At 41.9% G+C, this 14998-nt stretch overlaps 1 protein-coding gene across 2 annotated transcripts in view; it reads left to right on the top strand.

Moving 5' to 3' along the window:
- Nucleotides 1-14998, top strand: part of SPTBN1 (spectrin beta, non-erythrocytic 1) — a 145170-nt gene that overhangs the window by 25321 nt on the left and 104851 nt on the right. The window contains exon 1 of one of the 2 annotated variants that reach the window (XM_032771743.2): nucleotides 3897-4447. The exons of the other annotated variant lie outside the window; for it this stretch is intronic. Coding sequence (XP_032627634.1) covers nucleotides 4339-4447 — 109 coding nt within the window. The 5' untranslated portion in view covers nucleotides 3897-4338. Of the gene's footprint in view, nucleotides 1-3896; nucleotides 4448-14998 lie in introns of those variants that run through there. 2 annotated transcript variants of the gene reach the window in all.

Raw genomic sequence — 14998 nt, 5'->3', positions numbered from 1 at the left:
GATGGCAACTAGCGGGGGCAAAATTCACAGAAAACAAGTACAAGAAATCCTAGTGTACCAATGCGTTTTTTTTCCACACACAGAAAGCCCAGCCAGATAAACTGTCCAAATACAAAGGTTCTTCCCATCCTCAGCATGCCCCTCCATGGGGTGATGGAGTAGCACAGAGCCTGCACTGCTCCAGCATGCCCCTGTGTGAGGTGGTGGAGTGGCATAGAGCCTGCACTGCTCTGTATCTGCTGTAGTTGCTCCCTGTTCAGAGCAGTGTTGCCGCACATTGTGGGAGATGGGCAGAATCTAGCCCCAGGTTCATAATGGGAAGCTGGCTTCAACCTTAACTATTGGAGTGGCTACTGCCATTCTACAGTACTGCTTGGTATTTTGTGCCAGGTTTTGAGATACCTTGGAATAGTGGTGAAGGGCATTATATAAAACCGAATTCATACTAATATTTGGTCTGGAAAACAAATGGTTAATTTGAGCCTTTTATTTAATAATTTTATTTATTTCATTAAAAAAAATACAAAAAAAATCACCATCTCCAAGAAATAGAAACAATGCAGCATGTGAGACATTTACATTACCGTAACAGTCATTATTACCAACATCAGAATAAATACAAGCCATGAGGGCTCTTCACAGAAAATGGTTTAGCATTCCATTTGGTGTATTGCAGACATTTTCCTATTTTAAACACTAAACAGTACAGTTGAGAGAGAATCTCTTTCAATGCAATTTGAGGTGTATTCCAAGGACTTAAAATATTCATCAACTCAAATTTATCAAATTCAATATTCAGACACATAGGGGACTATCCAGAGTTTAAAAGTTCACATTTTGGTTTTAGTAGTTTATTGTTTTAGTTATAGTATTCAGATTTTTTTTCATTTTAAAGCATATCTCTGCTCTGTTATCAATCATGTCTACTGTAGTGCTACAGTCAAGACTTGCATAGCAACACTTTGCTAAGGGTGTGGCTGCTGTAAGTGAGTTGATATGACCACAGGTATGTGCACTGCTTACCTATTGTTGTAGGAAAAAGCTTTCATATCAGTATAACATAGGTCAGACTTTAGAGCTAGAAGGTTAACCATTGTAGGAGGAAAATTACAAAAAAAGAATTCTGCAAGATGGACCTGTACTGGCACACCAGATCCAAACTCCCTTGACTTTTTGGAAATCTCAAATCCATATCTGAGCATCCTAGCCCAACCCAATGTGATTCCAAACGTTATTCTCGTTAATTTTGGCCTTGCTGTAGAATTTGTATGGTTTGTGTACCTCCCTCCCCCTACTGGAGATCAGAGGGCTGCAAAGGCACTATGTGGATTTCATGATGCTTTCTGTGCATTTCGGAGACAGCTGGTTGTACAAAGATTATCAGGAAAAGGTTTTAGTAGGCATATAGATTTGCCCTACTGGGATTAGAGCCGTGTTCTACCAAGCAAAGTATCCTGCCTCCAGCATTGATCAATACTTGTTGCTTTAGAAGACGATGCAGACTTTCCTGAGCCCTTTCTGTCCCCTCTGAATTTATACATACACCCAGCCATTGTGCAGTACTGCAAATGAGTTGAAATATCTTACCCGAACCCTGCTGATAATTCTCTAAAGCATGAGATTTGATTGCACTTACATTAGTTTACGTAGCTATTATTTAGTAAGGGTTTGTCTACACTGGCAATTAACAGCGCTGCAACTTTGTCACTCAGGGGTGTGAAGAAACACCCCCTTGAGTGCAGCAAGTTGCAGCACTGTAAAGCACCAATGTAAACAGTGGCCCAGCGATGGGAGCTGCGCCTCTCGTGGAGGTGGGCTTTTAGGAGCGCTGAGAGGCTGCGCCATGACCACACAAGGCCATGGCACCGCTTTAGCATTGCCAGTGTAGACTAGCCCTTAGTTAATAATGTTGTGTAGTCCCTTTAAAATCTAGTATTTGGGCCACAAGCTCATATGGTGTTCTGAAGACTGCGGGTGGGACTTTCAGAGGCACGTAAGTGATTAAGGGCGTATCTACACTGGCACTTTACAGTGCTGCAATTTCTCGCTCGGGGTGTGAAAAAACACACCCCTGAGCGCAGCAAATTACAGTGCTGTAAAGCGCCAGTGTGAACAGTGCCCCAGCGCTGGGAGTGTGGCTCCCAGTGCTGTAAGCTAATCCCCACGGGAGGTGGAGTACCTGCAGCGCTGGTAGAGCTCTCTCCCAGCGCTGGCACCGTGACCACACTCGCACTTCAAAGTGCTTCCGTGGCAGCACTTTAGAGTTTCGAGTGTAGGCAAGCCCTATGTCGGTAAGGGTGGGTGTGTTTTTTCTTACAGGTATAAATAACTATCTAGTAAAAGCCTAGTACAGACACAGCTTTACTGGTATGAGACACTTTAACCAGATTTAGCTCTGTTTTGCTTTGGCGAACCCAGATAGCCACATAGCTGTGAACGTGTTTATGTCAGTATAACAGCAGCTATATTAAGGATGTTTTGCTGTTTTATCTGTGCCAGAATACTTAAAAAGCAGCAAAACTCTGAAGTGTAGTCAGGTGTTTGGGAGCACAAATGCTTTTAACTATCAAAGGAATTTTGGTCTTATGTGGCTTTTGGAAATCCCACCTTGAGTTTCTCCGGGGAGGTGCTGAACCCCCTCACGCTTCCTGATATCAATGACTGTACAACAACACCTGAATCAGACCATTTGTGCATTTGTTCGCAGGTACCTCTGATAGGACTGCTTGAATTTGCACACAGCTAGGAGTAGGAGTAGAGCTGTGGCAGTCTGTGGGGTAGACTGGTTCTCCTACAGAAATTGTCTTTACAAGTACTGTATGACTAAAAACTGATGAAACTGCAGTGACAAACAAAGGCAACATTTTCAAATAGTAACTGAGGGATTGGAGTGGGAGAGGAAGGGAGCATTGACTCAGATGGAAAGGAATTTGGAAATGCAAGAAATAGGGGGGAAATGCTTGTGCAAACATTATCAGCATTTTTTTTAAAAAACAGGCAAATGAATCTGTAGTGGGCACAAGAAACTGGAATTGAGCTCTGTGAATTTATAGTATTGAAAGATGAGAGCTGGGGAGAAGGATGCTTCTGAAGAAAAACTGAAGCACAATGTCTAATATAATTGAAGATCATTTGAGTTTTGATAATTCTCATGCTGCTGCTGTTTATATTACAGAAGTGTTAAAAGGTTCCAGTCAGGGTCAGGCCCATACAGGGACAAGACATCTTAATTTACGTTACACCCCCCCTCCCCCCCCCCCGTATTCTCCTCTGAGTGCAACCATGGAAAATCATTAGTCTCACAGTAATACCCACCATACATGTAACCGAGCAGGCAGAAAAACACACACGAGAGATCAAAATATTTAGCATCTGCAATTAAAATTAAATTACATTGAAAGGAATTGATATTTAAAGAGCATTTTTACAAAGGCATTTGTCCTTAGCACAGTCCATATTTTTAAATGCAGCCTTTGTGCTAAATACTGAATGAGTGCTTGTACGTCAGCGTTACTTTTTTAAGTGAACAGTCTTGAAGATAAATGAAGAAAAGTGCTCTCCTTTTCGAGTGATAGTAATCTGAGACTTTTCCGTTACATGAGGCTCTTGACAAAAGATTGTAATTCCATCAGCTTTGTTTAGAAGGTTCCATTGTCTCTAGAGTATGCCTAGATGCTTTAAAAAAGTCCAGGAGGAGAGTCATGCTTTCAGCTTTTCACTTAAGGGCTTGGAATGTATACATTCCATTGAGTGCTTTGGATTGTAAAAGCTGGCTGACTGTTTCAAGATCCTTTTAGCCCTTCCTCTGCACCCCCACCCCCTTGCCCTTGGTACAGCCTCCCTTGCCTCTACAATACTTTATGCTAATCAAGTGACATCACCACTAAGTACACAGTGAGTGGCTGCTGATTATATTACTAACCAGCAGAAAGATCTGACTGAGGTGTGTGCTGCTGCTCCTGGAAGCTTTGGAAAGGAGGGCAGTGGATGGCTCTATGCTTCTTTTACTTCGGGTTCAGTCTGAAACTTGCTTTTATTTTATAGTTTAATTGCATTAGGGTTAGGTTGTAACTGAAACCATCTTGAAGCACTGAGGGTTCCATGTAGTAGGGAGAAAAATAAACCATGATGGTTTAAGTTTGAATGTGCTACTGGCAACTTACCATCAAGCTGCACTACCGGATTTTGAACCGAAGCTGTTATTTACTTAAAGTTCAGCCTGAGCATTTTCACTGGTGAGGGGGCCAACCTTCGGAGGAAGCTGGGATTTGCTTGGATGTATGGTGGAGAAACCTGTGGGGTTTTTATGCTGCAGTTTGCCATATCATTGAGTTGTAAATGGAATTACAAAAATCAACCAGTATGCCAGGGCCATTGTCCCCGGGTTATGCAGCTCAGGTGCCATATAACTATAATCAGTTAGAAGGAAGATTCAAGCAGTTACAAGGTAAGTCTGTGCCTATGCCTTTTTCTTAAGTGTTGCTATGATATGATGCTTGTAAACGTATTAGCATGAGCTGGTTCCGATGCTGCTGTAACATGCAGAGGCCAAGAGTGCTGCTGTAATAAAAAGCTTTGCATTCTTTTAAAAAATACTGTAAATGCTCTGTTCCTCTGGGAATGCTTTGGTCTCACACAGTATGGGGATATGTTCAGCTTTATAGGTGACAAGAGGACTACTTCGGATCCAGTCATTTAGAACAATAGGAAAGTGGGGGAACAGTGAGGGAGTGGTCTTTTTGTTCAAAACCCCTTTGCAAATTACAGTTGTAAATATGGCATTTAATCATGGAATCTTAATTTCGTTAGCAATGAAGGAGCTACTTCTGATTCCTTACAGCACCTCCTTGTAAAATGTATCCTGGCATTTTCAAATCAAGAATGGTCACTTTTCTTCCAGACATAAGTTTGCTCAAATAGTGAATCTTCAGAATCTGTAGTACAGGGAAACAGTCACATATTTTAACATTTCCATTCGCTCTGTAATTAATTTAGTTAAAAAAGAACTAGATAAGTTCATGGGAGGATAGGTCCATCAGTGGCTATTAGCCAGGATTGGTAGGGGTAGTGTCTCTAGCCTCTGTTTGCCAGAAGCTGGGAATGGGCTACAGGAGATGGATCACTTGATGATTACCTGTTCTGTTCATTCCCTCTGGGGTACCTGACGTGTCTGAAGACAGGATCCTGGGCTAGATGGACCTTTGGTCTGTCCCAGTATTGTTGTTCTTATGTTATGTCCTTTTGGAGGGAGAGGAGTGGTATCTTTAATGTCTATTATTTTAATTTCTGCTTTGTGTGAGAATGGGAAAGTGACATTTGTTTCTAGAAATATTCTTATGTCCTACAGAAAGTATTGTAGGGTCTGATCTTTGGTGGAAATCCAGAGTTTCATCAGGGTAAAGAAATAGAAACAGGCCCAGCATCTCTTCTTTTAATATGACCGTACAAGTTCTGATGTTCCTCTGGGTCTGGCATGTCTCAGGGATCAATGAAACTCACATGTTTTAGTTTGAAAATCAAAAAATTCATAATTGAAACCAAAATTCTCTTCACTTTGCAAATCCATGTGACTCAGTAAACATTCCCAGAGCAATCCAAGTGCAGTGAAGTTTAACTCCACTGTACATGTTTCTTATTTTACTCTCATCTGTGCCACAAATGTGGCCTGTGGTTCCTGTCAGAGGAGGAGGAAGAAACGAGGTTAGCACAAAGAATGTTTTTATTTGTTGGCTTAAAGAGGAAAAAAAAGTTCATTCATAGTAGTTTGTTTATTTTGTAAGTTAGCTCACAGTAATGACTGCACACTGGATCCAAAGAGAGAGAATGACATTTTAAACGTTGGTAAGCTAGACATTTCTTAGACACAGCATGAAAAAATGAAGGCTCCAAATTTACACGAGTGCTTATATTAAAATCCTTAGCTTACGCACCTGTCAGATCATACACTGCAATAGTTACTTTAAAAAAGAGCCAGCTGAATTTGAGATGGAGAGAAAAATATAGAGACTCGTGTCTTTTTCTTTGCTGGTTAAGTTAAATGTCACAACAAAACAAGTTTTGTCATTTTAAGTTACAGCACTTCAGGAATTCATGTCAGTTTACATCCTGTTGAAACAGTCAAACAGACAGCTTGTGGCGTGAGCATTTCTGTGCTGATTTCAGAAATCAAGTCACTGTAATAATCTCTTTACTGCATTTTTCTCTGAAGACTGGACAATTAAAAACCCAGGAGTTTTTCACAAGGTGTAGGGAGGAGCTTCATAGCAGACTGCCCATAACAAAAGGTTGTTTATTTGCAATGCAGAGGGGGGGAGGTTTGCTTGAAAAAACAGTGCTGACAGTGATCTTGTTCAGGGTGGAACTTAACTGCAGGAAATGTCTTAAATCATGCACTAAATACTCCATGAAATACCAAACAATAACACCAAATACTGTGTCTTGTGAAGGGGGTGGGGGCAGTTTAATACTGCTGACCCTGGCAATCTTTCCTCAGACTTAAAGGCTCTTTGTTTGGAACATGTTTAAAAGTCTTTATTTTGCAGTTGTATAAAATTCTAAAGTGACTTTTAGACTCATAGGTCAGAAGGGACCAATATGATCATCTAGTCTGACCCTCCTGCACAAAGCAGGCCACAGAACCCTACCCATCCACTTCTATAACAAACCCCTAACCTATGTCCAAGTTATTGAAGTCTTCAAATTGTAGTTTGAAGACCTCAAGCTGCAGAGAGTCCACCAGCAATGACCCATGCCCCACGCTGCAGAGGAAGGCGAAAAACTTTTGTCCTCTAAGCTGGCTATAATATACTCAGTTCAAAATATTGTGGGTTCTGGGCAGTGGAAATTGCTTAGTGTGGCAATGCGCATGCTTCTGCGCTAATCCAGCCAGCAGTGATGATGAGCTGAAGTAGTACAGTATTTGTAAATTGCATTTTCATGACATTTTTTCTTTCCTATCACAGGGGGTGCATAAGCAAATAATGATGGCCTTGCAGGCTCTATGGAACAGCACCATTAAAGTTTTACTGTTTTGGTTTATTCTGGGTTTTATTCTGGGCTTCCCACATTTTATAGCTGTTCTCTGAGTTGTGACTCACTGGCGTGATGACAGAAGTGATACTACTCTAGAGATCCCATAATAATTACAGAGTGGAATAACATTCATTGACCTCTCTACCACCCTGAACCTGTCCCCCTATTTTTTTCATAATCCTAAAGGTTTTGGGTTTTGGCCCTGGATCTGCATCTCTGCAGTATGCCCTGGCAAGTCTCTGTTCAAATTTAGTGCATTCTAGGTTTCCCCTGTAGGAAACACTCAAGTGTAGATTAAATAGAGGAGTATCTAGGCCCAGCACAAAGCTGCATATACATTTAGAGATCAGGATGGCTCTTTCTTTGACCTTGCTGTACAAAAAGGAGGCAAGTGTGCTTGGAGCTGGAAATGTCACGTCACAGCAGAAGTTAAAAGGAGCCAGGAGGTAGCCTGAACCTACACAGCATCCTAAGAACCCAAATGACAACTGCATTCCTCTATAATCCACGTCTTTCAAATGCAAAGAAGTGGCTCTGAGGAGTAGTAAGAGATGTAGCTGATAAACTTGGTGATGAGGCTGAAGAGTTTTAAAACATGCCCCTCACATATCTCATTGGTCTTTTGAAATTTTATATTCTTTGGGATTGTATCATTTATACAGAAAGCAGTGGTATTTAGTCTGTGTGGCAACACCCATCCTCTAAATGTTTCTCAGTTCTGACTTTCACACACTAGTCACCACACCCCTGCAAGCCATTTCTACCAGTAAGCAAAATCAAGCAGGGGCCACAGTGAGCTGAGAGCAACCAACCCTATCCCTTGTTTGTGACAAGGGCAAAGAATGGCAAACCAGAAGAGAAACTGTATTAAACTGATGCTATTGGTACAGATGGCATTACATATTAAAAGAAGGTGCATAACATATGCAGTGTAGTTGTAGCCAGGTCCGTCCCAAGATATTAGAGACATATGGTTGGTGAGATAATATCTTTTACTGGACAACTTCTGTTGACCAGAGACAAGCTTTCGAGCCACACAGAGCTCTTCTTCAACTCTCTCTGCTGGTGCATAAGGACGGCTAGGTCATCTGCTGTACATTTAGAGTTACGTAATCGTCATGGTCAGTGGGCGGGTGAGAATGTCAATGCAGGTTAAGAGGCTGAGGGGATTCTTTTGCAAGTTCTGTTCACTTTAATAAACCTCACATGAGTCGATTTTTATATGGTCAGGTCACGCAGTCTTTAAGTAATAAGTAAGGGATAGCATTACCGACTGTCATAGTCATAGATCTACATTTACATGGCCCATTTTTTATGGCCATTTGTTCAGTAAGTAGAGGCCTTCTTTTAGGGTTAGAGCAGCTGACTGCGAATGAAGACAGTCCTCAAAAAGTGGCCTACGGAAAACCTATTTCACATAAACCTGCCCAAGGAACTGCTGGAGAGAACTCATCCAATTTAATTGAGAAATTAAATGAAAAGCAAAACACAAATAAGCTGTAATTATTAACTTAAGGTATCATCTTCATTGCACTGACACTGCTGGATCCCACTGGTAAACTTGATGGCCACGTAAGAGCTGACATCAAGATGTTAATGTGGCATTGAGAGGTATTTTAAAGTAGATTCTTGCATCTCTACTAAGATCCACAATGAACACCTAGGCCTTAGCTACACTGGTGCTTTACAGTGCTGCAACTTTCTTGCTCAGGGGTGTGAAAAAACACACCCCTGAGCGCAGCAAGTTACAGCGCTGTAAAGCGCCAGTGTGAACAGTGCCCTAGCGCTGGCTCCCAGCGCTGGCAGCTAAACCCCACGGGGAGATGGAGTACCTGCAGCGCTGGGAGAACTGTCTCCCAGCACTGGCACCGCGACCACACTCGCACTTCAAAGCGCTGCCGTGGGAGCGCTCCCGCTAGTAATTTCAGTGCTGTGAGAAGGCAGTCCTTGATGAGAGAGGAGGCAGCCATCATCACCACAGTGCAGTGGTTTTCAAACTGTTTTTCTGATGACCCAATTGAAGAAAATTGTTGATGCTCGTGACCCATTGGAGTTGGGGATGAGGGGTTTCGGTTGTGGGAGGGGCTCAGGGCTGTGGCAGAGTGTTGGGGTGCAGGGGTGAGGGCTGTGGGGCAGGGCCGGAATGAGGGGTTCAGGGTGTGAGCGAGCTGGAGCAGGGGCTTGGGGCTCTGGTTGAGGCTGGGGATGAGGGGTTTGGGATGCAGGAGGGGACTCTGGGTTTGGGGGGGCCTCAGGGCTGGGACAGGCGGGTTGGGTGAGGGAGGGGGTCAGGGCTCTGGGATGGAGCCAGGGATGAGAGGTTTGGTGGGAAGGGACTTGGGTTTGGTAGGGGGCTCAAGGCTGGGACAGGCGATTGGGGTGGCGGGTTGGGGAACAGGCTTATCTCAGGCAGTTCCTGGTCAGCAGCGCAGTGGGGGTGCTAAGGCAGGCTCCTTGTCCTAGCACCGCTGACCATGCTGTGCCTGAGAAGTAGCCAGCAGTAGGTCCAGTTCCCAGGCAGAGGCATGCAGGCACCGCTCCTCCTCCTGTCCCCCGCTCCAAGTGGCCGGTGGCAGTGTCTAGGAGCCGGACCTGCTGTTGGCTGCCTCCTGGCTGCAGCGCAGTGTTGGAACAGGTAGGGACTAGCCTGCCTTAGCCAGGCAGCACCGCCGATGGGACTTTTAATGACCCAGTCAGTGGTGCTGACCAGAGCTGCCACGACCCAGCGCCTGACATTCCATGGCCCAGTACTGGTTTGCAACCCACAGTTTGAAAACCACTGCCACACTGCATCCTTAAATTCATTCCCATTTAATCAACAGAACAGAGTAGCATTTATTAAAGTTTCTGCAATTTATAGCACTGTGCCTTTTATCAATTTCTGCAGTGTAATTACAGGGTTCATTCCAAGCTATAAGATTGCACCATAGATGTGAAATTGCCTACAGTCATTATAGTTTTAGAATCCCTGGAGAGGAAGTCAGCTTGATTTGTACTGAGGATAAATCCCCAGAAGAAAGCCTGTCCTTGAAAGGATCTGTATGAAGTCCCATGCTTGGTGGTAGATGTTATTTTTGTTTTTAACAACTCAAGTTTGTGCCTTTCTAATGAGAGCCAAATTCTCTCTGTCTCACTCGCCATCAGATTATTACGGAGGTTTCTTTATGGTTGTTAATTATTTTCTCATGTTCTTGAAAAAATATCTTGCTTTTAGAGATTTAAGGCTTGATCTAACACTCACTGAAGTAAATGGAAAGACATCTTCCCCCCAGCCAACTTTCTCAGACTTTAAGGTCAGTCCTTAACTCTGCTTGGTAGCTAGTTGTAGTGACTTGACTCTCTAAAGTTTTCCTTTAATGAAATGTTGAGACTGCTAGGAGATGTGTGTCATAAGACCCCTTCTTATTAAAAGCTGACTGATAGGTCTCAAAATGTAACTTGTAAGAGAGGAATCATTATCAAGCGGATGTGTTTCTAGTGAAATACCATAGGGATTGGTTCTTGGCTCTATGCTGTTTAACATTATTCTGAACAGAAGAAAACATAATATCATCACTGATAAAGTTTGCATATGACACACACATTGGGAGAGAGGTAAATAATGAGGACAAGTCACTGTACAGACCAATCTGGATCACTCTGCAAGCTGGGTGCAAGCAAACAATATGCATTTTAGTATCACTAGATGTAAAGGTATACAACTAGGAAAAAGAATGTGGTCCATGCTTACAAGGTGGGAAACTCTCTCCTAGAAAGCAGTGACTCTGGAAAAAAAATTGGGGATCGCAGTGGGTAATCAGCTGAACATGAGCTCCTAGTGTGACGCTGCAGCCAAAAGGGCTAATGCAGTCCTTGGATACATAAATGGTAATCTCGAGTTGGCACAGTGAAGTTACTGGTGTGACTGCTGCTGGAATGCTGTGTTGATTCCTGGTGCCCACAATTCAAGAAGGATGTTGATAAACTGAAGAGGGTTCAGAGAATGAATAAAGGATTAGAAAACCTGCCTTATAGTGTTAGACTCAGGGAGCTCCGTCTATTTAGCTTAACAAAGAGAAGGTTAAAGGGTGACTTGATTCCAGTGTATAAGTAAAAATATACTTTCCGAATTATTTGGCGGGTGGAGAAGGAGGGGAGGGGAAGGCTATCGCCTGTGTTATACAGGAGGTCAGGCTAGATGATCACAACGGTTCCTTCTTGCATTGGAGTCGATGAATCTATTCTCACCTGTGGGCACCCATGATCTGGGACACACATCAGGACACACTCACTAGCCCAGTGGTGGGCCTGCAGCATGCTGGCCGCCGCTCCCATTGTTCGGGAATGGTGAACCGTGGCTACTGGGAACCACGGGCGGCCGTGCCTGCGGACAATCAGTGTAAACAAACTGTCTTGCAGCCTGTCAGTGGATTACCCTGACGGGCCACAGGTTGCCCACCACTACACTAGCCCATCATGACATGAGGTTCAGAGGAGCCTTCAGAATAGCAATATGGAACATGATAGTGAGCCTTTCAGTAGATTTCCTATAGTGATTTCCTATAGTGAAGATGATCGAAAATCATTCTTGGAGAAATATAGTGAAATTTAATCTTGGACTAAATTTGTAACTTTTTTAAAAAATTGTTTTTACTGAGGAAAAAGTCCAAGTGAGAAAATATACTTTTGTGAGCAGGGGTACAAGCAAACATGGTAGGGTCAATTTAGTCCTCTTTACTATACACTGCATTGGAAAAGTAAACTTGACTACATTGCACTATAAAACTGAATGATGATCATTTGACTGTGATGTGAGTTCTGTGCAACAACCCTTATCCTGATAGCAGTATCCTTCAACATAATAACTACTTTTGATGTGAATCTTACGCCTGTAGGAAGCCAGAGTAGCCAGGTATGGTGTGTGTGTGGGGGGGTTCACGGTTGGTAGGAAGGAGGAGAGAAATATTATTTGTAATTTTAAAAAAATTGAAGGCAGTCAGATAATATAATGATGGGGCCATTATTTAGATAAATAGATTTTATTCCACAGAGGCCATGGAACAGCAACAAAGCTGCTCCATGGTCTATACACTTTCTCCCCTGGTCCCTCTATATGAGAGCAGATGGCTGACGGATTAGTGTACTGGTTGATACGCTGGCCTCATGCCCAAATTACTCTCCATGTCCACACCAGGAAGCCTTATGGAGCTGAGCAAACTGCTCAATGTTTAGGCAAGACTTGTATAAGTTATTAAAATTCTGCCTCACCCCTGGGCAATGCAATAACAGCATCTGCTACAACCAGGACCCTCTGAAGATGTGGGAGAAACTCTAAGGGGCTAGCTAACCCTGCCCTATGCCAGCGCTGTAATAAAGGATCCATGCCTGGCCCAGGTCAGCTGACTCAGTCTTGCGGGACAAAGGCTGTGGGCTATAAAATTGAAGAGTAGGTGTTCAGGCTTGGGCTAGAGCCCGGGTTCGGAGATACTGCAGGACCCTGAGCCTGGACTCCAGCCCAAGCATGAATGTTTATTCTGCAGTTATATAGTCCCACAGCCCAAGCCCAAGCCAGCTGATCCGGGGCAGCCATGGCTGTGTTGTAGGTCTTTTATTGCAGCATGGACATAACCTTAGGCAAACCATAATTGAGAGACATTTCTGCTGCATGTATTCAGTTTTAAATCATTATACAGTAACTCAGTAGCAATGGTCTGCATAGCTAGAGCCAGTGATTACTAATGGACCCCTCTACTGCATATAGACTAACCTAGCTACCAGCCATTATTGTCGTGCTTATTATTACTAGAGGTGAGGCAAGAGGGTTGGAGGGTGTATTTAATTTCAGATAAAATGTCACTGAATTTTAATGTAGCTATTTAGGCCCAATTTGAATTGCAAGTATATTCATGCTCTGGGGGCAAAATTTGGCCCATATCTCCATCATCTGCAACCCACTGATGTCTATGTGAGGGACAATTTGGTCCTTGGTCTTCAGTCAACATGCTAACACAAGTTGTACAGCTAGATGGATGGAAATGGTTTGCTGATTCTTAAATGCTTATTTAATCTGCTCTCATGATGTCGTTTGAGTATTTATTTCTATGAGAATCTTAATTTCTGTTCTTCTCATTAAAAAATAATTCTGCAAACGTGAACACTAGACTTGTTCTGGTGTGGTTGTTTCAGCAGGATCAGAAGCTGGTAATAGAATATTGTTGAAAGTCTCTTATGTTTAGAAATTCATTGGAAATATTTATGTATGTGCAATTGTTGAAAGAAAAGGCTTTAAAAAACAAACCTGTTACTTAGCTGAGCATCTAACTTGGGGATTTAATGCAGAGGAAACAACGTGCTATGGGTTGTAATTAGAGCATCCAAGTTCTTCATTAAAGCTGACTTCCCAGGAAAACACCTGCTGGGATTTGTGCTGGATTCTTGTCCGTTCTTAAAATTAGCTGGCGAAATTTAAACCATTCTTGCATTCTTATGCCACCTTTGTCAGTTTTGTACCACGGTGTGATGTAACACTGACGCAGAGAAGCTTAAAATGATGCAAAGTGGCTCATAATTATTAGCTGTTTCTAGAAATGAAAGCCTTCAGTTGCAGTTACATTATAGAAGTTGTAGAGTAGCTCATATACAGGGCTGTGTTTATTTGCTTTCTTAAATTCTGCAGCAAGAGATCTGGATTCTGAGGCACTCCAGTGCTGCAGGCTGGAACTAATGTGGCAGCTTCATATAAATTAAGAATTGGAAGTTTTTAATAAATTCAATATGAAAGTGAACACTATCAATGCAGTATTCCTTGTGGTATTTAATTTTATATTAAATTGAATTAACTCTGACCCCATATTTTTAATTTTCAATGTACCACAGGGGTTTTTAGAGGATATGTGCATCTCTATTAGAGAAGTCATCAAGGGAAGGCTGGAGGCTTTGGGAGCTGGGTGAGGAGTACTTGCAGTTTTAGGCATCTGAGAAGATGTGGGAAGCAGTAAGACTGTAATATATACACTAGGGCTGTCGATTAATCACAATTAACTCATGCGATTAACTAAAGAAAAATAATCACGATTAAAAAAGTTCATCACCATTCATCGCAGTTTTAATTATACTGTTAAATAATAGAATACCAATTGAAGTATATTAAATATTTTGGATGTTTTTCTACATTTTCATATATATTGTATTCTGTGTTATAATTGAAATCAAAGTGTATATTATTTTGGCTTACAAATGTTTGCATTGTAAAAATGATAAATAAAAGAAAAAGTATTTTTCAGTTCACCTCCTACAAGTACTGTAGTGCAATCTCTTTGTTATGAAAGTGCAACTTACAAATGTAGATTTTTTTTTTGTTACATGACTGCTCTCAAAAACAAAAAAATATAAAACTTCAGAGCCTGTAAGTCCACTCAGTCCTACTTCTTGTTCAGCCAATCACTAAGACAAACAAGTTTGTTTACATTTAAGGAGGATAATGCTGCCCTCTTCTTAGAACTGCTTGGGGCAGAACTGTATGTCTCTTGCTCTGTTTTAACCGCATTCTGCCATTTATTTCCTGTTATAGCAGTATTGGATGATGATCCAGCATAGGTTGTTCATTTTAAGAACATTTTTCATGCAGATTTGACAAAACACAAAAAAGGTACCAATGTGAGATTTCTAAAGGTAGCTACAGCACGATTAATTGCACTGTTAAACTTATTGAAATTTATTAAATATTTATGGATGTTTTTCTGTATTTTCAAATATATTGATTTCTATTACAACACAGAATACAAAGTGTACAGTGCTCACGTCATATTAGTATTTTGATTACAAATATTTACACAGTAAAAATGATAAAAGAAATAGCATTTTTCTATTCACATCAGATAGGTACTGTAGTGAAGTCTCTTTATTGTGCAAGTGTAATTTACAAATGTAGATTTTTTTTTTGGTTACATAACTGCACTCAAAAACAAAACAATGTAAAACTTTGGAG

Source organism: Chelonoidis abingdonii, chromosome 3 (assembly GCF_003597395.2).
Source record: "Chelonoidis abingdonii isolate Lonesome George chromosome 3, CheloAbing_2.0, whole genome shotgun sequence".
In the NCBI taxonomy this organism is placed as follows: domain Eukaryota; kingdom Metazoa; phylum Chordata; order Testudines; family Testudinidae; genus Chelonoidis; species Chelonoidis abingdonii.
Note: the sequence above shows the minus strand (reverse complement) of the source record. Positions and strands in the feature narration are given on the sequence as shown.